We start from the raw sequence: 27,302 nt of genomic DNA, 5'->3' as shown, positions 1-27,302 counted from the left end.
ACCCAGGAACACTTTTCTTAGCTGATCTTTTAAATATCAATTTACTTATTGCTAAACATTTGCTGAACTTTTGCTTTCTGGTTGATATTTTAGATTTGCCTGAAATCACAAGACAAAGGGGTGAATTTTCGTTGGCATTTCACACTCAAAATCATCAAGGTTGGCTTGCATTCTGACTTCTGTTCCTTGTACACACATAATTATACCTGGCTGACTTGTTGGAGATGGCTCACATGCCTCGTTTACACCTCGGAAATCAAGAATCTGTGATAAATATGATAGGCTCGTGGCAGTTTCAGGTGCCAATTGATGAGGCCTTAATTAAAGCATTATTCAACCATACTACATTCCATATAATTTGTTTTGCACTTAACGTATCAACGAAATAAGACCATGTTGGATCTTGACACACTGCCATCTCCTGTGTTGGTTTCATTGGTTGGAGAATGTTTAGAGAGAGATCACTTAAAGAGATTGTTCCCGATTAGGTTCAAAATATTTAAAGCAAATGCCTTCAGTTCAATACAGCACAGGAGTGGGTCCTTTGGCTCACCAAGCCTGCACCAATGCTATTCCTTATTTAGACCCACTACTTATTGCCCAAGCAGGTTCACCTCCCCCGCCCCCCACACCCGACTGTTCATGTGTCTATCAAGGTATACCTTAAATGTTACTAACGTGCGTGCTTCCACCATTTCCATTGGTAGTGCATTCCAGGCACCCACCACAGTCTGTGAGAAACACTTTCTCCCTCTCACTTTGAGCCTGTGCCCAATCGACATTGGGGAGAAAGTGAGGTCTGCAGATGCTGGAGATCAAAGTTGAAACTTTATTGCTGGAACAGCACAGCAGGTCAGGCAGCATCCAGGGAACAGGAGATTCAAAGAAGAAGGGCCTGTGCCCGAAACGTCGAATCTCCTGTTCCCTGGATGCTGCCTGACCTGCTGTGCTGTTCCAGCAATAAAGTTTCAACCCCAATCGACATTGGCATACTATAATTACTGCTCCCCCTGACAATCTGACATGGCACTTATTTAACTATCTTTGCAGTATGAAAAGCTGTATGACACATAGAAGAATGAGGCTTATCAGAATTTGAATACTTCTGGGTCCAATCTTGTGTTCAGTCAAGTGATCTATATGAACTACAAATTCAGATAAAATAATCAGGGTACCATCACTATTCCAAGTGTATCTCAGCCAAGGTAAGATTTGCAGTTCATCTTTCATAGGTTTACAAAGTTGACAAATATTCACTTTGGAATCTTCCACAATTTTAAAATATTGTCATTAACTCTATGTGTCCATTGATGTTGCCACTGATAGCGATGACACAATCTAATCACATTTTCTTTGTAATAATCATTGCAACTCCTCCCATGCCACAAGTTGCTTAGGCACAATTGCTGTATGACAACCTTGAGCTAAAACTAAACAGCTGTCCAAATTAGGCCAATTTACTTACCTGACACACTTCATTACTACTGCCACACTGAGCTGCTACGTATGTCAAGAAACTGCATGCATGTTTTTCTTTCCTGCTCCTCCCAGTATTTTCAAAGGAGAATCAAGCATATTGGATCATATCATAGGAAAGAACGACTGCATATGTTGGATTCTGTACTGAAAACAACAAATGTTGAAGATCACAGTGGGTCAGACAGCATCCATGGAGAGAGAGCAAGCTAATATTTTGAGTTTAGATGACACTTCATCAGAGCTGAAGTGTGGAGGGAACAGCATTTATGCTATGGTTTTGGTGGGGTGGGGTGGGTTGGTAGTTCATGAAAAAAGATGTTGATAATTCAGATTATGTGAGAATAGCAGAACAATGATGTGTCTCCTGCCAGATTTGAAAGGTCAGTAAGTGGAATGGGGTGGAGGTGGGGAGGATATGATAATAAGCTAAAAAGAAGTGGGAGTTGTTTCATAATTTGAAGGTGTTGGACTCAAGTCCAGAAGGCTGTAATGTGCCTACTCTGAAGATAAAAATCTGTTGTAGTGGTCACAAGGCCTTCTTACCCATTTTCAGTACATGAGTAGGTTTAGGGTGAGAGGGGAAAGATATAAAAGAGACCTAAGGGGCAGCTTTTTCACGCAGAGGGTAGTACGTGTATGGAATGAGCTGCCAGAGCATGTGGTAGAGGCTGGTACAATTGCAACATTTAAGAGGCATTTGGATGGGTATATGAATAGGACGGGTTTGGAGGGATATGGGCCGGGTGCTGGCAGTGGGACTAGATTGGGTTGGGATATCTGGTCGGCATGGACGGGTTGGACCGGAGGGTCTGTTTCCATGCTGCACATCTCTATGACTCTATGAGTGTATTGAATCATGTGGAATAGGAAGTCCTAAATTTTGATTTATCATTGCTTCAGTTGGTATCAACTATTCCAGCCTAGCACAGTGATCCTCCTTGACTACAAAATTAGAGTCATAGAGATGGACAGCAGGAAACAGACCCTCAGTCAAACTTATCTATGCTGACCAGATATCCTAAATTAATCTAGTTCCATTTGCCATCACTTGGCCCATATCCTTCCAAATCTTCCTATTGATGTGCCCATTTAGATGCCTTTTACATTTTATAATTGTACAAGCCTCCACCACTTCCTCTAGGAGAAAGTGAGGACTGCAGATGCTGGAGATCAGAGCTTAAAAATGCGTTGCTGGAAAAGCGCAGCAGGTCAGGCAGCATCAAAGGAGAAGGAGAATCGACGTTTCGGGCATAAGCCCTTCTTCAGGAATGAGGATGGTGTGCCAAGCAGGCTAAGATAAAAGGTAGGGAGGAGGGGCGTTGGGAATGCAATAGGTGGAAGGAGGTTAAGGTGAGGGTGATAGGCCGGAGAGGGGGTGGGGGCGGAGAGGTCAGGAAGAAGCTTGCAGGTCAAGAAGGCGGTGCTGAGTCTGAGGGCTGGGACTGAGAAAAGGTGGGGGGAGGGGAAAAGAGAAAGCTGGAGAATTCCACATTCATCCCCTGTAGCTGGAGGGTTCCTAGGCGGAAGATGAGTCGCTCTTCCTCCAGACGTCGCGTTGCTATGGTCTGGCGATGGAGGAGGCCAAGGACCTGCATGTCCTTGGCGGAGTGGGAGGGGGAGTTAAAGTTTTCAGCCACGGGGCGGTTGGGTTGGTTGGTGCGGGTGTCCTAGAGGAACCCTCCAGCCACAGGGGATGAATGCGGATTTCTCCAGCTTCCTCATTTCCCCTCCCCCCACCTTATCTCAGTCCCAGCCCTCAGACTCAGCACCACCTTCTTGACCTGCAATCTTCTTCCCGACCTCTCTGCCCCCACCCCCTCTCTGGCTTATCACCCTCACCTTAACCTCCTTCCACCTATCGCATTCCCAACGCCCCTCCCCCAAGTCGTTCCTCCCTACCTTTTATCTTAGCCTGCTTGGCACACCCTCCTCATTCCTGAAGAAGGGCTTATGCCCGAAACGTCGATTCTCCTCCTTTGATGCTGCCCAACCTGCTGCGCTTCTCCACCACTTCCTCTGGCAGCTATGCATGAAAAAGTTGCCCCTTAGATCCCTTTTATGTCTTTCCCCTCTCATTCTAAAATGATGCCATGTAGTTCTGGACTCCCCCACCTGAAGGAAAAGAACTATTTACCCTATCCATGCCCCTCATGATTTTATAAACCTGTGTAAGGTTATCCCTCAGCCTCTGATGCTCCAGGGAAAACAGCCTCAGGCTGTTCAGCCTCTCCCTATAGCTCAAATCCTCCAACCCTGGCAACATCCTTGTAAATCTTTTCTGAACCCTTTCAAGTTTCACAACATTATTGCTACTAGCAGGGAGACTAAAAATGCATACAACATTCCAAAAATAGCCTAACCAATGTCCTGCACAGCGACAACATGAAGTCCCAACTCCTATACTCAATGCTCCGACGAATAAAAGAAAGCAAATAAACAGCTTCTTCACTATCCTATCTAGCTGCGACTCCCATTTCAATGAACTATGAACCTGCACTCCAAGTTCTTTATGTTCAGCAACACTCTCCAGGACCTTACCATTTAGTGGATAAGTCCTGCTTTGATTTGCTTTCCTAAAATGCAGTACCTTGCATTTATCTAAACTAAACTCCATCTGCCACCCCTCGTCCCATCTGAACAAGATCCCATTGTACTCTGAGGTAGCCTTCTTCACTGTCCACTACACCTCCAATTTTGGTGTAATCTGCAAACTTACTAACTATTCCTCAAATGTTCACATCCAAATCATTTATATAAGTGACAAAAAACAGTGGACCCAGCACCAATCCTTTTGGCACTCCACTGGTCACAGGACTCCAGTCTGAAAAACGACCCTCCACCATCACCCTCTGTCTTCTATCTTTGAGCCAGTTCTGTATCCAAATGGTGAGTTCTTCCCCATTTCTACGTGATCTAACCTTGCTAAACACTATACCATAAGGAACCTTGTCAACACCTTATTGTAGTCCATATTGACCACCACTCTGTCCTCATCAATCCTCTTGATTACTTTAAAAAAACTCCATAAAATTTGCGAGACATGACTTCCCATGCACAAAGCCATGTTGACTAACCCTATTCAGTCCTTGCCTTTCCAAACACATGTACATCCTGTTGCTCCTACTCCAACAACTTGCCCATCACTGATGTCAGACTCACTGGTCTATAGTTCCCTGGCTTATCCTTACCGCCCTTCTTAAACAGTAGCACCACATTAGCCAACCTCCAGTCTTCCAGCACTTCACCTGTGACTGTCGATGATTCAAATATCTCAGCAAGGGGCCCAGTAATCACTTTCCTAGCTTCCCACAGAGTTCTAGGGTAAACCACATCAACAAGGACAGAAACCCCCGGTCCTCATCTTCCACCCAACCAACCCCGCATACATTGCACCATCCTCCACCATTTCCACCACCTACAAACAGCCCCCCCAATCAATATATTTCCCTCCCACCCCATCTGCTTTCCGTAAAGACTGTTCCCTCTGTGACTACCTGGTCAGGTCCACGCCCCCTAACAACCCACCCTTCCCCCCATCCTGCCACCGCAGGAATTGCAAAACCTGCACCCCTACCTCCCCCTCACCTCTGTCTAATGCACCAAAGGAGCCTTCCACATCCATCAAAGTTTCACCTGCACTTCCACATGTCATTAACTGTATCTGTTGCTCCCGATGCGATCTCCTCTACATTGGGGAGGAAGAATGCCTATTCGCAGAGTGCTTCAGAGAACATCTCCAGGACATCTGCACCAATCAACCCATGGCCAAACATTTCACCTCCCCTCTCACTCTGCCCGAGGACATGCAGCTCCTGGGCCTCCTCCATCACCACTCAGCACCTGGAGGAAGAATGCCTCATCTTCCACCTCAGAACCCTTCAACCCCAGGGCATCAATGTGGACTTTATCAGTTTCCTCATTTCCCCTCCCCCCACCTTACCCCAGTTCCAAACTTCCAGCTCAGCATCAGCCTCATGACCCGTCCCATCTGTCCATCTTCCTTCCCACCTATCTGCTCCACCCTTCTCTCCATCCTATCACCATTATTCCCACCTCCATCCACCTATTGTACTCTCAGTTACCTTCTCCCCAGCCCCAACGTCCTCCTATCTATCTCTCTACATCGGAGGCTCCGAGCCTCATTCCTGATGAAGGGCTTTTGCCCAAAACGTCAATTTTCCTGCTCCTCTGATGCTGCTTGACCTGCTGTGCTTTTCCATCACCTCACGCTCAACTCTGATCTCCAGCATCTGCAGTACTCACTTGCACCTCATCAGGTCCTTGGAACCTTGATGCGTTTTAAGAGATCGAGCACCTCCTCCTCTGTAATATGGACATTTTTCAGTTGCTAAGGGTTTCATTTCCTGATCACTTTGCAGGAAACTATAAGGGTGTGGATGTTGAATCAGGATAGGATCGCTTTGATTGTGATGATTCGTAGAAATAGCTTTCAAGTGCTAATGCTATTGGATCAATTTAAAACTAATCTGGAATGAAAGCTAGTGACTGCAACAGTGAAAAATTAACCCATCAATTTCCATAAAGGCTGAAACATTTACTCATTATCAGTTAATTATGACAAGTGCTTGAGTTGAAAAATGGAAAATAAGAATCACACCATTCAATTGCCAGGCAATGACCATCTCTAACAGAAGTTCAATTCACTTCACTTCCTATTGATATTCAGTGACATTAAAATAGTGAAATGATTTGGTAATGGCAAAAACACTATGTAACTGCAAGGTTGGTCATTATTAGCAAGAAACTAACCTGTGCCACCTATATAAATGCGATTGTCAGCAGAGAAAGTAAAAATTTAATTCTGAAAGGCAAACTGGCTCACTTCTTGACCTGCAGACTGACAGAATGCGTCCAGAAATACATCCCATTTGTCTGAATGAGGTAACTTTACCAATGAGCTCAACACCATCTATTGCAAAGCTAATTGTGCTTCACATTCTCCCATTAATGATTTATACTCTCCATTACTTTAGTGCCAGGGCTGCAATTTCTACTATCTACAAGACAGGCTTTTGCAACATGCCAAGGCTTCTTTGGGAACCTTCACCAGCTGAAGGGACAAAGATTGCATGCAAACACTTATCTTCCAGTTTTTTTCCAAATCACATCCATCCCAATTTAGACATGCATTTTCATTGTGTCGTCATTTCTGGAATAAAATCCTGACATTCCTGACATAACACCATTGTAGGAGCACATGGGACCAATTTTCTTGCCTGGAGTGATTTATCATTTATTTTAAACAATCATTCAAAAAAAGTAAGTAAATCAAGTTTCAGAAAATGGATTTATTATTTCAAAAATATATTGAAACCACAACCGTTTATACAAAAAAATTAATATTACAAATTCTAATCACTGTACAGGAAATTACACGTTTTGCATCATTTGAAAAACCTCCAAAATTATGTAAAATATTTTCCCAGCTTGTTTCATACAATTCTCAAATTCAATGCAGATAACCAGCTGCAACACTTGCCTTTTCTAGGTTTCTTATAATTTATATATAAAATTAATCTCCTTGTACCTGACCCAAAATAAACTAATAACATTTTTCTTTTGCTTAGATGGTCTAAGTTCTGCATATCCAATCTGAGGCACACAGACATAGAAAACCTGAGGTGAACCATTGCAGGGTAAGATTCAAACTTCCTTGCCTTATAATTATTAACAGTAAAAAGACTGATCATAATGAAAGGGCAGTTTCATTAAATGAGCTTCTAGCATCTGGGAAGTTGTCTCAATTCATGACCCAGTCATGTAAGTTCATTCAAAACATTTTCCATTGATTAACCAACAGAAATACTTTAAGATAGCTCTTGGTACTTCAGCCTATCAAAAATATTTGCTGCAAGCAACCCTACAAGTAAGCCATATAAATAATATATACACATATTTACAGAAACTTTTTAATGCATGGTAAATTAGAAAAGACCAGTGATAGAATCCTTCACCAGTATATTGCTGTAAAAGGACTGCATTTTTAGTTACCTTCTAAAAAACGCTGTATTTGTACAACTCTCGCACACTTCAGCCACTCCAGCAGTCTTTTATAATGCCTTAACCTTGGCAGCAAAAAAAATGATAGCTGTGTGATAGGAAACAGCTGCCAGAGTCATTTATAAAGCTGTTAAATTACCTTGCAGTGTTTAAACGCTGACTTTTAAATGCTATCAAGCAGTTTCATGCCTTCACTAAAAGGACAGCACTAATTCTTGAAACAGTCAACACAAAAGGCAACGACATATGGGAACTCTTGGTTTTACAGGCTACAGATGTGACTACCAGTGCGAGGGATTAATGATTGTTTTGCATGTTAAACTATTTCCTGATAGTTGCTTAGCAACTGTTCAACATTTCCATGTTTTGATCAGAAGACATTGGCCTTTGGTCTCGGAGTAACATTTTACATTTATCAAAGAAATATACAAAGATGTGAACAACTCCAGTGTAGGATGCAATCCACTATTTTGAAGGACGTGACTATGTTGGGGCTGATGTGAACTTGTATCAACATTTGTAGCCCAATTCTCAGCAAACCAAACTGTTTCATGTGGCAGATAAATATTAACTAATTTGAGATGAAAGGTATCATAGAACAATAGACAAGTGTTGGGCTTGGGGGAGTGACCCTGAATTGCAAATAAAACACTCCCACTTTATGGAAACACCTTTGGTCTGAAACTACAATAGCACAACGGCACTCATGTTATTGTTAAACAATTTGTTGCTGGCACTAGATAGCTTGTAGAAGTTCTCAATATTTTCAACAAAAAGAAGAAAGAAAAGCTCTTGTTTAACATTCAGCAACTTGCAATCAGAAGGAAAAATGCATTGATGCACTGAATTGATGTAATGGATCAATACTTCACGCCTCCACCAGGTAAGCAGTAACTATATTAGAAGGGGTTCCATTGCCAGTTGTCACCTTTGGCAAAACAAAATCAAAGGAAGATGCCTCCTAACTGCCCCTCACTGCAGAACCCACATGTCGCCCACCACATTAGACCGGTCCATAGTGAAATCATTTGACCACTGCCAGTCCCATTCTCACTGTTAGGTAATTACAGAATAAAATAAAGTGGATATAAAGGGACAGCAAACACATCAATCCTCAGTGTCTGGCTGGACTCCGAGCATAGCGTGAAGTTCCTCTGCTGTGTATCCCAGCAGGTTGTGAAGGTCGCAGACGAAACGGTAGACATATCTTTTGCCACAGGTCTTATGGATGATGTTCTTGTCATAGTAATAGCGCAACCCCCTGCTCAATTTCTCATAGTTCATTTTGGGTTTGTTCTTGCGCTTGCCCCATCGCCGAGCAACCTGTGACCCAGCAAGAAAGCAGGAAAAGGTGTTAGCACATTCAGCATCACTGCTGCAGCAAACCAGCAGATCACTTTCTAAAACTGCTGTGCTGGTGAACATAATAACTTGGTCAATAAGACTCAAAATTGGTATGAATTGGCATTAGATAATTTTGACTATGTACAGTTACTTTAAATTCTCTCCTCTTTCTGTACAGTATTTAATTCCTCTAGGCCTTTCTGCATGAACTGCATTCTGGGGCTGAGTGTGACCAATTTTCAGGCCCATGTCAATATTGCCCTTGTCCCAAACACTAGACTACCATTCCTTTCCAGTGGAGCTTCTCTTCAGTTGCTGCCTCCCCAAGATGACTCAACTAGGATCATAACTATTGGTACCAGGCATTACTGGATGAGGAATGAGGACACAAGCCTTCTATCTGAGGGCTACAAATATGAATCCTGGTGTGGTGCACATCCTGGTCATTCACACTATGACTCAAGAGATTCCAGAGTAGCCAACATGTGTTAATGTCTATTCAATTCTTATTCTAATATTCCCCTTAGAAGAATCCAACATGAATTCAATTCATAATATGAATTTAAGTGACATATTAAAGTTTCAAACTCCTTAATAATCATTAACTGTTTGTGCACTTTCAAATCAGATATTCAACCTTAAAATTATTAAATACAAGAAGCCAAGGATTTCACATTGCAAACTCTGCATAAACTGATTAGGTGGTAGCTTCTTTTGTCTGAAACTTTCACTTTCTCTGAAAATAGCTAGGGACTGTCTGCCAAATGTCCAGTATTTTGCTTTATGTCTTGAAAATGTGACTGTACCCACCCCCAACCCATATGCTGATAATTTAGGAGGTTCTTACTTCATCAGGGTCAGTTAGTTTAAACTCCCATCCGTCGCCGGTCCAGCTGATAAACGTCTGACAGGATTTATCTGTCAGTAACTCCAAAAGGAACTGCCAAAGTTGAATGGGTCCACTTCCTGCACAAACAAGTTTAAAGAAGGATGCAAATTAAAAATGGAAACACATTGTGGTGGTTGAAACTTTCACAACAATGCCTCAGCTCAGGATCTTGGAAACGGATTATTTTTGCCAAAGTTGTAGATCAGTCAATTCTTATTATCAGGCATAAAAACAACACTGCAAATATTCCCAGATTCTGTAACCTAACATGAAAAGTCAAGTGGTTTCTCAACCACTGGCATTTTATTCTGAAGTAAGATATTTTGAAAAATGATAGTACTTTTGTGAGAAATTGTCAGCCATTCATTGCTAATCATATAAATCAAAACAAGTGGAATGGCTGATCATGAACTGGGATTTTTTTACTCAATAGTAATCTATTGCAAAATACTGCCTTAAGTCTAGTTAATGAGTCAGCAATTGCAACCTAATTTGCAGATCGTTAAACATGCAAGACACAGGGCTTTCTTTTTGCCAGCTGGGATATCTGATTATGACTAAGTCACAAGCTCTGTGGGAAGACCTCAGCTGTCTCTGCTGAAAGATGATGCTGTTACGTATTTCTTCAGAAATCCCAGCAACATGTACTGTGGAACAGGTCAAAAGACTAGCAATTGGTTTTACTTCAGTCCTCGTCCCCTCACTTTCCACAAGCGCTTGCTCTGTAATTTTCATGGGAACTGGCAGCCCTCCACTTCTCATGGTTGTGAGTTGATGTACAGGTACTGTTTTCCTTTTCCAATTGGGAAAAATTCAAAGATCCGTAGATAGCACAATCAAGATCCACAATATTACCATCTTGATGGACAAGTCAGCAGATACATGCGTGCACCAGGATTTGCAAGTTCCCCTCCAAGCCACTCATCAGCCTGATTTGGAAATGTATCACAGTCAGTTCCCGGATCAAAATCTTTGAATTCCCTCTCTTGCCAGTTCAGGAAAGAAGCTTACCACCACCTGCTTAGGGGCAAGAAATACTGGCCCAGCCAGCAAAGCTCACATCCCAAAAGTGAATTAAAAAAACACAAAGAATCGCTTACCAGTGAATCCGGCCAACACTGCCGCTGGAATGACCGGTTTTCCTTGCTCCAATGGCTCTTTTCTCTCTTGGATGTAATCTTTGAAGGAGATATTTGGTTTGTTTGGACACAGAGGCTGGCTATATTCATCTTCAAAGCTATCCTGAGAGGGTACACGTTGCATGTCACACAAAGATGACTGACTGTTCCAGGATTTCAGCATCGCCCCTGTACTGTCAAAACTATCCATGCTTTCAAGAGATCCTGGCTTCCTGCTTTCAACTGATAAAAAGAAAGAGAAGTTTGGTAATGCACATAAAAAGGAAATTACAGAAGTATCTTCTTCCCATCTCCCTTTATAGAATTCTTCAGATTATTTGACATTGCCCTTTATTCCAATTCTGTAACTTTCTGTATTGCCTGTGAAACTATGGACAAGATTACAACTCACAAGCTCATTCATCTGGCATTAAAAATGAGGCCCGATACGTACACACCACACACTTACCATGATCGATTATGCCAACTTGCAGACTGTTCACTTGCTTTTGCTGCACGGGGTAGTAGGTCATATCCACCTTATCCAGGTGTGGGTTAGAAAGATTCGGGAAGCTTTGGTTCAAATTGAGAAAATCTTGATTATTTGAATCCGATGAGATCTGACAAACTTCTGACAGGAAACTTCCAGTAAGATCAGAAAGTTGACCTCCACATTGGGTCTGATTGGAGAAGAACGCTGAAATATATTTCAAAACAAAGCAGCCAAATCAACTGGATTGTTATTTAAACTGTCACCTCCATTTGGTCTGAATGGGATAGAGTCAATAAGAACCAAAACTTCAACTATCACTTCAAATCTAAATATTTGCTACTGCAGTCATTATTTACTGGAATTATTTGATGCTCAATAGTGGCCATACCAACAGTTGGCCCCTATATGTCTCACACTCGATGCAGTTTTCATACCCTCCAGCTCCATTCTTCTTGCAAATGGCTGATTTGACCTTGCTGATGTACAATGAACTACTGCCTGAAAAGCTAGATTAACTCTGTATGCATAATGCCCATTAAATGTAGGAGTCAAAGTCAAACTAGAAAACTGATATTTTTCAAAGATAATGTGAATAAACTGCTGAACTTAACTTTCTCAGTGATTAAGCACAAATTATTCTGTTTAGTGTTAAAAAAAATCACATTTTTATTGAGTGAAGGATATCAATTTAAACCAAACCTAAACAAACCAGTCTAATCTGCATTCATCTTGGAGTTGTTCCTGACCAGACATGTTTCCAAACATTGACAAACAGAACTAACCTAACTAAATGTTTTGACAAGGGTAGGCTGTAACTCAGAACACAAAACCCAATATGCAAAAGAAAAGTAGTTATTATGAGTAATGTTATCTAACCTGACTGCTGAAATAAGAGCCAAGAGCTGGAAAAATTCCTCAAGCCACAACAATTAGATTCTTATTGATTTCAGAATGTGTCTATTAAGAGCAGGGCTGGAATTACATGGAGGTGTCACAGGGGTTTTGGACAGAGGTTACAGAGCAAGCAACAGAACCATGGTGCTAGTTTTGATAAGGCAATTGCTGAATTCTGAGCCAAATCAGTCAAAGGTCATCGACTAAGCTGCTAGATCAGGACCCTGGGGCAGTAATTCCTGCTTGCCAGGAGCTGCATGCTCTTCGAAGACTCCAGATAATGGACCAATCCAGTACATAGGCTGTTAGGAGGGATTTCACAGTGAAGGCTGGCTCATCAACAAGGACAGAGAGGGGGCTCTTAGTCATTGAGTCCTATGGGAACAGACGTTTTGGTTCAACTCATCCATGCTGACCAAGTTTCCGCCCAAACTAAACTAGTCCCACTTGCTTGCGTTTGGCCCAGCCCCCCCTAGAACTTTCCTATTCATATGCCTATCTTTTAAATGTAGTAACTGTACCTTCATCTACCACTTCCTCTGACAGTTCACTCCACTTTTGAAATACCCTCTGTGAGAAGGTTGCTCCTCAGGTCCCTTTTAAATCTTTCTCCCCTCATCTTAAAATTATGCCCCCTAGTTTTGAACTCCCCCACCCCAGGGAAAAGACCTTTGCTATTCATCTTATCTATGCCCCTCATGATTTTATCAACCTCTATAAAGTCACACCTTAACTTCCTACACTCCAGTGTAAAATGTCCCAGCCCATCCTTATAACTCAAACCCTCTGTTCCCGGTAACATTCTGGCAAATATTTTCAGAATCCTATGCAACTTAATACTATGCTTAGTGTCCTATCACTTCTTGGTGCTCAGCCCATTGACCAAGCCCAGTCTAGTGAGACTGCTTGCTTGGCATTTCCCTACCATGTGGTCTTTTCTGTTTGATTAAAAGGTTGCCTAGCCACCAAACCCACATTTGAGGAGGGCATTATACCTCCCCAACTGCCAGGATAAGGCAAATTGGTTTTCAATATTCCTAGCAATCTCGTATTGTGAAAAGACAGACACTCAGAACGTGGGTGACTTTTTATAAAAGGCTTGTTGGCTTGCTGAACATTCCATGTTCATCTTGTTTTCATGGGGTGGCTGCAATGTCTTTTCTAAAATTAGTGACTCAGAGAATTGGGCTCCCCCCCGTGACCCCCAACCCCACCAGACCCCGGTCAATCAGTCGAATTTTCATCCATACTCCCTGATCAAATTACCCCATCCACAAACTGGGTTTTGTTTTCATTCATGCAACAGGCAGTTAAAGAAACCCATCCAGGAATTTTGGTGCAAGTTCAAATAAAACTGTATGGTGCTCCCTTGTTAATGGGATATCTTGACAGGGCTGTATTTAATACCATATACGTTGATGATATATGAAAATGCATCATCTATAGACGGGAACTTTATACCAAAAATCTATTTAAACAGTTGCAGAGAACAAAAACCTCAAATGACACTGTCACCAAATATTTTACAAATTTTCAGTAAGACAGCTGCAGTATCTTAGTAGTCAATACAATCAAAGGAGCTTAGATTACAAGATGCTCCCGGTGATTGTTGGATTTTCGCCAGCATTAGTAACCAAAACCTATAAGGTGGATTGAGGTTGTTCAGCACAATCAGACAGATAATGTCAGAATATATTATGATCAGTGAACTTGGAAAAGACATACCTAGGAAACTGTTATTATCCACCCAGCGAGAACTTGTATTGATGAGAGAGGAGGTTCCAAAATAGTTCAGTTGTGGTGCTTCCTGGCAATCTAAAATTCAGAAAGATAAAGAGGAAACCAGATTAATCTTTTTGCTTGAAAAAAAAAGCAAAACTCCCCATTACTTCAAATACATAGAATGTAAAAGGTGGACTGGTTCCAGGCCTTTCCTTCATTACTTCAATAGTGTCTAACTGAAACATCTCTGAGAGGATCAGAGATCAGGAACTCCATGAAAATGTAAATCACATGCTCAACCAATGTCTGCAGTATACAATGGAATTGTGTACCGTTTGATCACACCAAAAGCTAAATCCAGAGTAAGAAGATATTAAACAAGCACTTTGGATTGACAATTACGTCCAGTATCAGAACCTTAAACTGTTCTGCATCAAGATAGCTCTCTGATGTCTGTGGTAGAAATCAGGAAATACTTGGTTATTTAGACTTCTTTTAAACTGAAAGCTTGTCCATTGGATGAGAGGTTCAAGTTTTTTTTTTGACACCCATACTCAAAAAGTAAATGGCCATATTTAGTTTAAACATAGTTAAAGACTGGGACTGTCAGATGGGATTAAACTGAAATGCTATTCAGTGGATCATTCTTGCTTAAGTAGCACCAAAAAAAAAGTGAATTATTCCTCTCACATCTTCCCAAGTATTTTTATCAAATACAGTCATGAGTGAGTAGGTCTTAGAGCACTTGTGGTGCAGAGATTGTGTCCCTTCCTCTGGGCCAGATGTTCTGGATTCAAGTCCTGTCTGCTTTGGAGGTGTGGCATAATGTGTCTGAACAGGATATTTAAAATAACTAGCAATCGGCTCTAAATTTTATAGGCAAATCCTTTATATTCAATGGTCTGTGCATTCCCAAACTAATCTTTGTTTGTTGTCCTTAGTGTGCATATTAAAATTAATTATTTTCACTAGCAATAGGCTGATTACTATAAGAAGCAGAAAGTTTTATTGAGACGTTAGAAGTCTTGCAGGAATGGGAGATTGTTAAAACAGTAATGAGGGGTTTTTACTCTACATCAGCCTTGTGGCACGGGATTAGAAATTATTGTACAGACATTCTTTTATCCCTAATGGACAAAAAACAGCCTAAGCATCCAACACCAAAAAGATATGAAATCTCCCCAACAGCACAGCTATCAGACAAAATTACAGACACTCAAAATTTGATTGCTGGGGTCTGTTACTAAGTTTGCTGATCCCAACGAAGATGATTATGTAGGTTCTAAACTGGTCTCTGGGTTAGACAAGGGATCAAAGAAACAAATAGGTCAAACTGATATCCAGAGACAATAACTGGATGAACAAAAAAAACTTGTTACAAGTAATATAGGTCATACTGACGAGTACAGTTGTGATGGACTTTGCAAGTGAACAGACATGCCACATTAAGTGTGACAAATCACACCAGTGCCATTAGGTTGAGATATTGGTAGGCAACCGATGGTTAGAAAACAGCACAAAGGCCATAAAAGACATCTGAGGTAATTGTTAGACAGGAAAACTCAATAATTAATAAGTTGTAGAGACTAGTTGATGAGGCTATTCCCTGTAGCAAGGAATATCTCATTAATTAGGGCCACTTGTTTCATGCTTTTAAAGGAAATATTTCTCATGATTGTTATACCTTTCATTAGTTGCTCCAAGTGCTCCCAAAGAATGTCTCCAATGAAATCAGGTGCTAGCTCCAGAAAACGTTCCTTCCCAAGATCACAGAGGGCCCGACCGGTCATGTAGAACTTTTGGAAATTGACATTCTCTAGACTGAATTCATTCACAGCCCAGTGGAGCCACTGATTGACATGTTGCTCAGTCCAAACATGAGGGTCTTGAAAGAAATCAAAAATCAAGTTTAACTGCAAAACCTGTATCAAAATCAGACTTAGACATGCTGATATTTATTATACTGTTTCCCAAAGATAAATGCTTGGGTCATTTGTGCTCTGATCAAAGCTCGTGTCAGAGTGATTGAATGAAAACATATGGTTCTAAATATGTATAATGTATGTGGTTACCCTTATATGAAATAGAAGGACTTTATATCCAAAAGAAATAAAAATGATCTGCATCTAAGATCATTCTTCAAAATTTTCCTGAAAGTGGTGAGTCATGCCACCAAGCGGTATGGCCATTCAGGCAGCAGCCCCCTCAGGTAAATAAAAATCACCCAACTACCCATTACTCATGGGTGAGTATTATTGAATCCTGGACTCACCCAGCAACAAAACACTTTGCAGTTGATATCACCATGCAACTACTAAGAATGGAATTTTAATGTTTATGGCCCATGGTGTGTATATCTTGACGTTTGACGCCATTTGCAGAAATTGTTTAGTCTATATTGAATTTGGATTGCCTTGTCCAATAACAAATACTTTCCATTTACTGTAATCACAACCCCTTAACAGTGGACAAGAATAAGAATTCCTTTGTGAGCAATTTTTGGAGAGGAAAGTTAGAAACAAACAAGTATGTTGACTGTTTTCAGGTTGGTTACCTTTTGGGATGCTGAGACGACGTCTTTCTTTAACAAAGCCACTAAAGCTTTCCTTCAGGGCCTGGCTCATGACTGCTTTGCTGCCAGGGGTTAGGAGTGGAACCTCATTAGCTCCAACATCTGCAGACGAGAGGAACAACAAAGTGAGAAATAATTCTTCCACCAGGAGTACATTTTCCTTCAGAGTTTCCTATTTAAACTTGTTCTTTAATAAATCTTCAAAGACAAATTTTGCAACTGTGACAATTGTAAGTAGTGTTCTATGAATTTCCAGTGCCATATCCCAATACCCAATTATTCAGTTTAACTGACATACTGGATAGTCAGTTAGTCCTCAAATAAAACTTCACAAATATTAATGCAGACAATTAAAATAGATCGAATTCTATAAAATGCAAATGAGTTTTAAAAATGTTTTAGAATACTTTGATTATATTGAAAATTAATGAGGTTTTGGGAAAATATTGGGTATAGATGTTATCTCTGCAAATTTATTGTATTCGAGTGTGATTTTGAGAGCTGATATGCATAAAACATTCCTTATTGTTCAGTAACCAAACATTAATAGATTTTTCACTGTTCTAAAGAGGCATATTCAGCTCAAAACATGAACTCGATTTTTCTGCACAGAGCGGAATATTTCTAGCATTTTCTTTATATTCCAGATTTCCAGAAATCAATGCTATTTGCTTTAAACCATAACTAATTCTGGGAAAGCAGTATTAACTTGGAAGGTGTTTCATCAGTCAGAAGGGAAGGAAATTGACAGAAACTCTAGTGAACATGTTTTGAGTTGTAAAAACAGATGGGATTGATGAAATATTAACCTAGCCAATGCCTTATAACAACCTGTTGTTGCTCACAGAATGGGACAAAACTACATTACAAATAGGATTTCAAATATGACTTAGAAAGCAGTCAAAAAACAAAACTGAAGATGTTAAAGCAAACATTTTCATTGTAAATGACTTTCTCCTGAAGCATTAGCTTATAACAGGATACAGCTCACTATATTTTGTTTATCCAACATTACCCAAGTGCTCATTTGTACTGAAGCCCCATTTTACTCAGAACCACTGTCCTGGAGCTAATTACACGGAGATTGGAGCATGAATTGTGTGGATAAGATCATAAGATATAGGAGCAGAAATAGGCCATTTAGATCACTGAGTTGGCTCCACCATTCCTCAACTCCATTTTCCTGCCTTTTCCTCACAACCTTGATTCTCTTACTGATTAACAATCAGTCTGTCTATCTTGGCCTGGAATATACTTAATATTCCAGTCTCAACAGTCCTCTGCAGCGAGGAATTTCACAGATTCAACAATCACTGAAAGAAATTCTCCATTCATCGATATCTTAAATGTGCAACCTGTTATTCTGAGATTATGCTCACTCGTCCGAGACCCTCCCACAAATGGAAACAACCTCTTCACATCTACTCTATCAAACCTCCTGATAATTTGTCAGATAAGGGATGTAATCCTCTCACTAAATCACTTTCAAGTTCCTGCAATATTATCTTCAAAAAGAGATGGGAACCAAAATATCAGTGTTATGTGCAAAATTCTAGCAATGACAAATTTTACATTTAAGCATGGATGTGTCTCAGTTAATTAAGCATTTACCAAATAAAAAGGAGGACATGCCAGTTGGAACCTCCTGCACGCTCTGTTCTTCATCTAAATGCGACAATAATCCATTGAGTCCAATAGCTTCATGCATGTCAAATGCTGCCTGGCGCTGAAACGAAAAATAACCAAGACTTGTATAAAAACGAGCAATGATTATGGTCATAACCAGATAACTCTTATCTCCCCCAGAAGTGGATGGTGTTGATAAATCAAAAATTTAACACAGGGAATTAGCACTGTTTTTAACACAGGGAATTAGAGATGGGATCATATGCCATCTTGATTTGAACACAGATAACAGTTCCTTCAATGTTAGTATGGTCAAAATTCCAAGATTATGGGAATCACTGGAATGCAGTATTACGTCATTATGAAATACTAACACCATAAGCACTGTCCCTCATTTGAAGGTGGAAAAGTAATGACAGATGGATATAAAGGTGGTCTTATTCTCGCAGTCACATGCCAACAACAAATAGAAGTGAACATTTCTGATGTCAGGAGTTTGAAGGGAGAGTGGATAGTTCACCAGACTCTTTTGTCACAATTCACAGATAACCTCAACTTGAGGCTCAGTTACTTATGGTTCAATTCAGTTGTGTAGAATATAACTGTCCAAATAATATAGTGTGTCAATACTGAAACTCATTAGCCTTGAGATACTCATACAACACTTCCCGATGTTGAAAAACAATTGTAGGATGTATGGCAAGAAGAAAAATTCACTGCTCATTCATTCTACTTACTTCTGTATATCTAATCCAATTTAACCTGTTTCACAATATTTCTACCACTTAAGAAAAATCTATGAAGGTACAGTAGAGTTGCCAATCTAGTGAACTTACATTTAATATTGGTCTCATTGAGGTAAAGGAAAGTAGTGCTGGAAAGAGAACACCTTCCATACCATCAAGCACTTCCAATTCAGGTTAAAACCAGCAGAGATGTAAAGTTCTTTCAACTTTATCCAATTGTGTAGCTCAGTTGACAAAAAGCATTTGGTATTCACATTTTATCATCCTAGACATTTTATCATCCTGTGTTCTCTCAAAAAACATCATCACCTCTCATCAATTAGCCAAGATTAAGGATTGTTTTGATATTATACCCCCTCTAAGATCTGGTTTTGCACTGCGTAAGCTTATTTTACACATAAATTTAAACAAATTTAAAAATCACACAGCACCAGGTTATAGTCCAACAGGTTTAATTGGAAACTGTGTCTTACAATCTATTCCACAACCACCTGATGAAGGAGCAGCGCTCCTAAAGGTAGTTTTTCCAATTAGACCTGTTGGACTATAACCTGGTGTTGTGTGATTTTTAACTTTGTATACCCCAGTCCTACATCAGCATCTCCAAATCAAATTTAAAACAAGACATTATAAAGTTGAAATCTCTGCCCATTATTAAGAGTTGGATTTGAATCAGGTCCTTTAACAGGAATGAAAATACAATGACAGGGAAATAAAGGTTACATTGAAAACACAAATAAAAACTTGAACAAGATTAAGCAGTAATAAAATGTGAAAACAATTCCACTGGAATGAACATTCTTACGTCTTTTTGCATACCAGCAACATTTCCTTAGCTTGGTTGCAGTTTGTCAACAATGGATGAATTTTTTGAAAAATGGATTATACAAGACATTCATTATCTCCAAGTTTGCTAAGTCTATCAATGAAACACACCTTAGGTAAACTGGAAAGTCAAGTATGGTATGTGTTAAACATTTACATGCTTACTCACCCAAGCAATGTCTGCTGATTATAATTGGGAGGAGAATTTTTTCATCAGTTCTTGATAATTGAAAATGTGTATGCACTGTGGAATGATCTCCATTCCAAAATAGCACAGTTTTTCAAGGCATAATGAAATGTAGAATATTAATGATCTCACACCAGGCAAGGACTGATTAGGGACAGTCAACATGGCTTTGTGCGTGGGAAATCATGTCTCACAAACTTGATTGTGTTGTTTGAAGAAGTAACAAAGAAGATGATGAGGGCAGAGCAGTGATCTATATGGACCCCAGTAAGGCGTTCAACAAGGTTCCCTATGGGAGACTGATTAGCAAGGTTAGATCTCATGGAATAAAGGGAGAAGTAGCCATTTGGATACAGAACTGGCTCCAAGGTGGTGGTGGAGGGTTGTTTTTCAGACTGGAGGCCTGTGACCAGTGGAGTGCCACAAGGATTGGTGCTGGGTCCTCTACTTTTTGTCATTTACATAAATGATTTGGATGCGAGTATAAGAGGTACAGTTAGTAAGTTTGCAGATGACACCAAAATTGGAGGTGTAGTGGACAGCGAAGAGGGTTACCTCAGATTACAACAGGATTTGGATCTGAATAGGAATGGTTTGGAGGGATATGGGCTGGGTGCTGGCAGGTGGGACTAGATTGGGTTGGGATATCTGGTCGGCGTGGGCAGGTTGGACCGAAGGAACTGTTTCCATGCTGTACATCTCTATGGCTCTATGAGCTGCGATGACTAAATTCAAAGAGTGGCCAATCAAGTAAGAAACTGTATATCCATTTAAAAATTTTAATTTGTACAGCTATATATGAAGAGATGGGGAGTAGGAGTACATAGTTCTTTCAAAGAGTCAACATAGACATTGTGTGCTAACTGACTTCTTTCTGTGCTTGCATGTACTTTATTCAATCTTCAAGTAACCAAAATAAAAAGTGCTTGTGAATCCAGATTATGCTTTAAATCACTTCCTCAGGAGAGAATTAGAGGAAAGCATCTTCAATGATCAAAGAATACATACACTGGATATATTCATCTCCTTACCACAACAGTGGACAGAATGATGGACACTACTGATTAGGAAAACAAAACACATTGTTTGCTTGCATTACAAACACTCACCCTTTTCTCCTCATAAGAGGCTAAAACTTTGCAAATACATCTACAGCTCTGTGACAAAGTTGGTAAAGTGTGCAAATTGAGACAGATATTGATTTAATTTTCCAATCACTGGGGAATTACATTACACACCTGCATGATCCTTGTGTACACGTGTAAGCTGAAGGTGTAGCTAGCTCACAAAACACACACAAGCTTCATCACATTCACCACAACTTGAAAGACTTATGTATACATGTTTCACAGAAGTAGGTTCAGTCTTGGCAAACCTTACCTTAAGCACTCCTCGAGTCTCCAAAGCCACAGGGGCTTCCTGATCCCTTAACAAATCACACATGTTGACCTTTGCAAAACAAAGAGGGGAGATAATTAAAAATTGACTGAAACAAAAAATCAGAATGAACTCCATTTTTATTTAGATCATATAAAGTCATGTTGAAAACAGTAAAAAAAGGTTTCTATAAACTGCAGCTCTTTGGTAATCAACACTCACTTTCTTGGGAAGTCAAGGCCAAATTCTAATCAGTACCTAGGCTGTCTACTGCATTCTTTTCTTTGATTAGCTGTTCATCTTTGATTGCACCAGACACATTTTATTCCATTTACACCTGGTGAATGTACAAGTAACTGTGAATCAGAAGGTTCAGGATTACAGCAATACTTGTGAAAATCACATTCACAACATTAACAGCTGCTCGGGGATATGACTCAGATGCATGCAAGGTGAGTTCAGATGTCTGGTCAAAATAATATTTTATAGCAATAGTACAACTTATCCAGGAATAACATTCTGAATTAGACTATCAAATATGCTCCCTTTTAGGAGATGAATAGCTCATCATTAAATCAATTAAAAGTTTTGGGCTAATACAGAATAATTTTAGATTGATTCGATTGTTTATTTTGTAGTTATTGGCCAGTAAAAAGAAGATTTCAAAGCTGGGAAGGACACATTTGTGGGGATTTTTCTGCAAAACCTTGCCCAGACTATTACAGTCCTTAAAATAGGTTAGAAAGTCCCCATGAAATAACTCCTCACTCCGTGCTCAGTGCCCTGGAATGAGTACTTGACATCTTCTTTCCTCGCAGTTCCTCAAACTATAACTCCTTATTTTTTCCAATCTTCCTTTTCTGCCACAAGCGGAAGACATTTTGCACTAGATTAGGTTATGTACAATGTGGAAACAGGCCCTTCGGCCCAAGAAGTCCACACTGACCCTCCGAAGAGCAACCCACCCAGACCCATTCCCCTACATTTACCCCTTCACCTAACACTACGGGCAATTTAGCATGGCCAATTCACCTCACCTGCACGTTTTTGGACTCTGGGAGGAAACCGGAGCACCTGGAAGAAACCCATGCAGACACGGGGAGAATGTGCAAACTCCACACAGACAGTTGCCTGAGGCGGGAATTGAACCCGGGTCTCTGGCACTGTGAGGAAGCAGTGCTAACTGCTGTGCTGCCTACTCTAGCATTACGTAATTCTGCTTCATTTTTTAACTTGTTCAGCTACCTTACTCTTTCAAATGTTGCATGGCATTCAGAACTACGGGCCTTGACTCTCAGAATCAGCTTCTCTATCATTACAGAAATAAAATAGTATAACATTGAGTGGCAGGCATTAATATAAAAACTAATTAGCATGAAAAACCAATTAGTTAGCTAAACAAAGAAAATTGCAACTACACAAGTATATGGAAACCATTCTAATATTACACCAGCATGAAATTTTCACAAAATCTTGCAGTGCAGGAGGTTACTTGGCCTGCTCCTGAGGGAAAAAAAAACCCTGTCCAGTCAGCCCCATTTCCCTGCTTTACTCACCTAAACCCTCACAAAATTTATTTCCAAAGATAGATCCAATTCTCTTCTGAAAGTTACTTTCATTTTTAAATTTGTTCCCATTATCTGTACAAAATGTTGGTTAGGGTTACAGCTATAGTACCATGTGCAGTTCTTGAATTTCCATTATAGGAGGGATGTGATTGCACTAGAGGGTGCAAAAGAGATTTGTCGTGACGTTGTCTGGGCTGGAAAGTTTCAGTTGTGAAAAAAAGAGGTTGGATGGACTGGGGTTATTTTCCTCTGCTCTGATGAAAGCAAAGGGGGACATGATTGAAATGTATAAAATTTGTGGGGCTTAGACAGTGTAAATAGGAAGCAACCTTTCCTCTTAGCAGAGGGATCATTGGCCTGGGGTACAGATTTAAGGTAATGGGTGGGAAGTTTGGAGGGAATATGAGAATAATGATTTTCAACCAGCTGGTGGTAGGAATCTGGAAGGTTGAGGCAGAAACCCTCATAATATGTAAGTAGTATTTAGATGTGCACTTGTAATGCTAAAGCACTAGACCCCATGTGCCAAGTGGTGGAAATAGAATTAGAATTGTTAGGTAATTGTTTTTGACCAGAGCAGACTTGATGGGCCGTAGGGCCTTTTTCTGTAGACCTCTATGACTATCATTCAGATTATAATCGGTGGGAGAAAAATGTCTTAGAAGAATCAATTAGTTTTTCACTTATAATTCCTAGCGCATAAACAAGCTGTTATTTGGCCCAGCTACTTAAATGTTAAATGTCTGTGCTCCACTTAAACCTCTCCCACCCTATTTCATCTTAGAATTTACTGCTCCTCCAGTTCTTCTCCTCTCAGCATAAGCATTTTACTGTAACTGAAACTTTGTAAAAACAGCTATATAAAGTGCGTGAAAGCATTACACAATCGTTCTCGGGCGAGCAGAAGGAACAATCACCTCACTAGTTATAGATGCAACAAGATTAAACAGATTACTTTTGTTAAGTGAAACAAACATGAAAGATGCCAAATCCTAAACAAGCAATCCTTCGAGAATGCATGCTTTGGGAAAGACAACCAGACAAGTATATTGTACATTTCTGCTTTCAATGTTTAATTAAAAATGGGAAGGAAATACCAGAATTTCAGATCTGACATTTAACATGTAAACTGTATTAGGGATGTACCCTATCAATTTGTAGAACAGCGTATAAGCAATATAAAGTAATGCCATCATATTTCGCTAGCCCTGCTCTTCGGACTCCATAATCAGCTTATCCTTCTGCTTTGTGTGAATACATTATCAGATGACAAGTATGGCTGAGGTTAATCATGTTATTAATTAGATTTATATGGCTCATACTCCACTTGCCAAAGTATCTCAAGCTCAGTTGCAGTGATAAATTCAACAGATATGCCCACAATTCAAGCAACCGGTCAAGGTAACCTCTGTCAACAATTACACTGATTAATATTTAATATAACAGATCGTGGATGGGGGGGAGGGTGCAAAAGTTTCATAATTACTTATGAAGTTTACTTCTTTGGTTACTTCAGAAGAAGGTTTCATAGGATTACTCTTTAACAAACTGTACAGGACCAACGCCCGTTTTCTTTTGATGGATTTATCAGATTAAGGTTTACAAAGCAAAACAAAAAAAAATCAAAAGTTAGCTGCTGCATTCATGATATGAAGCATTATTTAGAATTGACATAGAATTTTCCAGATAGGGTACACATAGCAAGAATAGCACCTAACCGGTTTAAGCAATCCTTTATTCTTGGCTCAGCAAATTGCTCATGGCTCAAAATAGACCTTTTTTTAAAAAAATGGTAACACAGTACACATTGGAAAAAAACTGAAAACTTTTTTTTGGCCTGCCGTGATTCTGGGCATCAGGGACGGTACTTATACAGCAACAATCTTGCCCATTGTGGCACTGCATTGTCTTTGTCTTTCAATGCATAAGATTTGAGACCTGAGGTCATCATTTAGCCTTACACTTCACTGCAACAAAGCAAGTTTTATGGTGTTGGAGGTGCCATCTTTCAGCTGAGATACTAAAGTGCTCTCTCATGTAAATGCAAAATTCCTCTGGCACTATTTGACAAAAAAACACGGTATGCCCTTTGTCTTAGCATACATGTATATTTCAGCCATCACTGATTTAATTGTTTTGTCTGTGCCCAAATGCCTTTTACTTAATCTTCATTTCAAAAAGGTGCTTTAAGTGCCTCCAAGCTACTTAAGAGTGTAAAGTATTTGGGGCACCCTGGATAATGAAGGATGTTATAAAAATGCAAATTAATTCTTTTGTTCACTTCTATAATGCAATCCCTGGAAAAACCCTTTTACAGGTCATCTGGTTTAAGATGCAGACATTTTTTCTGTTGTCACACCTGCTGATAGTTATTAAAATGTATAGATCAACCCAGATAATACACAAAGACCATAAAGTCTTGCAACGATATTACCTTGATCTCAGTTTACTTTTATCTTTATGTAAATAAATATTGAAATTAGAATGAAAGGTTTTGTCGTGTTAGTAGCATCCACTCCAAAGGTTGCAGACAATAGCACTTTCCGTGAAACAGTGTGCAGCATTATAGTAAACTATAGGTCCAACTTCATACAGAATAGGCTGAGGTACGGTCACTGGACCCGAAACGTTAACTTTGGGTTCTCTCCACCGATGCTCCCAGACCTGCTGAGCTTTTCCATTAATTTCTAATTATGTTCCACACAGTATATATTAGCGATACAGCTCACACTCCTGTCGCTTGAAACTTCCCACCTGAGCAAAGTACACATTATTCTCCAACTCAACCGAATCCATCACAATCGCTTTTTGAGCAGGAGGGCTCAAACTCGGGACTTACACTGCACTCTACGGTAGAGTCAACCCGGGCTGGCACGACTCAAGCCTGGGGTGCACTCACAAGTCGTGGCATTTTGCACCTTTCGTCTTTACGCATTCTCAGTTTGCTGGTTCGACTGTATGGAGGTCAGCATCGAAAGCACAAAGTGATTTGTATGACACCATAGCAAGCCCTGTACAACCAGGACTCTACTCTGTTCCACCTCTGTTGTAACAAGCTGACGGCATCATTTCCAACCAGCAGCCGGGCCAACACAAGAGTCGGGAGATCAAACTTCGTGTTAGGCCAAACTACAGAAAGACTGTGAAATACTAAACAGCATGAACAAACTAACCGTCTCCTTCATGACAGAGAGAGAGAGAGAGAGAAAAATTGCTTTTCTTCTCATAGCGTTTGGAGATCGGTCAGCTCACAATCTCAAAGCTGGACAATCTCAAAGACCTAAATAATGTACTTACGGTATCACTCCTTTCCTGCGTTAAGTTTGCGTACCGCGGAATCGGTCAGTTAAAATCCAGCAATGCCTCACGATCAGTGAGTTTGATCCAACAAAGTAATGATTCACGAAAGGTCGTTTACCTCGGAGGAATTTCAGTGTAAAAACTCCCCCTCAGTGCGAATAAGGTACAACTCTTGAGCAATCTGAAGAATTAGTACTGAGAAGCCTCGCCTTTTACATCAATTCCCACAATCTCTCTTACCGCGCCACTTCCTCTTTATTGGACCTGCTGGGGGGTAGGAGGAGCCGAGAAGCGAACCATCGCCAAACAAGGTTATCTCGTCAGACTGGTTTCCCTTCCCGCAGTCATGGTAACCTCCCCCGTTTCTGTGCCCGACAGAGTCAGATGACCGTTCAATGTTTTGCATCCGATCGTGATGAACAAATTGCTGGCGAAACCTAGCAGAGCTGGGGAGTAAACAAAGTCGTAGCGTCGAGTCCGGTGGCTCTTCGAAGAATTGTCAGATGCTGCCGTTTCGCCAGCAATTTTAGATTTCAAGCATCTGCAGTTCTTTGGTTTATTTTAGTGATAGACACCACTTCCTGTGAAGACTGTTTCTAACGCCAAAATTGACAGATCTTATTTCAGTAGAATTGCATATTTTGTCTGACAATGATATTTAAATTATACCTAGTTATATCTAATACAGGAGACCTACTATCCCCAGGAGGCTGAGGAAATCTAGCATAGGCAGGGGGGTGGAAAAACACAGCAAGCAGGGAGCTGCAGATAAAGAAGGTGATGGGGGCAGGGCAGGGTGAAGTGGGAATAGGCGAAGACAGGCAGAGGGTATGACATGGTTGGTCAATGGGAGGAATGAATCCACTAGGTGGCTGGGAGGAGTGGAAGGGATGGATAGGGGCTTGGAAAGGAGTCGGGGAAGGGAAGGGAGGTTATTTGAAATTGGAAAACTCAATGTTGAGTCCTCCAGACTGTAGGCTGCCCAGGTGGAAGATGAGGTGTTCCACCAATTTGCGGTTTGGTTCATTGTGGCAATGGAGGAGGAGAAAGTGAGGTCTGCAGATGCTGGAGATCAAAGTTGAAACTTTATTGCTGGAACAGCACAGCAGGTCAGGCAGCATCAAGGGAACAGGAGATTCGA

At 40.4% G+C, this 27,302-nt stretch overlaps 1 protein-coding gene across 3 annotated transcripts; it reads right to left on the bottom strand.

The window, feature by feature from the left end:
* Nucleotides 1-6,768: 6,768 nt before the first annotated feature.
* Nucleotides 6,769-26,375, bottom strand: ets2 (ETS proto-oncogene 2, transcription factor). 3 transcript variants are annotated; one of them, XM_087992518.1, is made up of 10 exons: nucleotides 26,159-26,375; nucleotides 21,297-21,365; nucleotides 18,144-18,258; nucleotides 16,515-16,634; nucleotides 15,645-15,845; nucleotides 13,964-14,053; nucleotides 11,321-11,425; nucleotides 10,834-11,094; nucleotides 9,692-9,810; nucleotides 6,769-8,823 (listed from the first exon to the last, which is right to left on the bottom strand). In XM_087992518.1, exons 2-10 carry the CDS (start codon nucleotides 21,357-21,359, stop codon nucleotides 8,608-8,610), a joined length of 1,290 nt encoding a protein of 429 aa, XP_087848644.1. In that variant the 5' UTR covers nucleotides 21,360-21,365; nucleotides 26,159-26,375; the 3' UTR covers nucleotides 6,769-8,607. The 3 variants fall into 3 exon arrangements, with proteins under 3 accessions (XP_087848644.1, XP_087848642.1, XP_087848643.1); XM_087992516.1 differs by having other exon boundaries at nucleotides 11,321-11,548; nucleotides 26,159-26,372; XM_087992517.1 differs by having other exon boundaries at nucleotides 11,321-11,548; nucleotides 26,280-26,298.
* Between the last annotated feature and the right edge of the window lie 927 nt (nucleotides 26,376-27,302).

This window comes from Chiloscyllium plagiosum, unplaced genomic scaffold (assembly GCF_037043375.1).
Source record: "Chiloscyllium plagiosum isolate Xiang-an unplaced genomic scaffold, Cpla_swu_hap1 HiC_scaffold_12, whole genome shotgun sequence".
Taxonomy (NCBI): Eukaryota; Metazoa; Chordata; class Chondrichthyes; order Orectolobiformes; family Hemiscylliidae; genus Chiloscyllium; species Chiloscyllium plagiosum.
The sequence above is the reverse complement of the archived record's forward strand: the minus strand, read 5'-3'. Positions and strand labels throughout refer to the sequence as shown.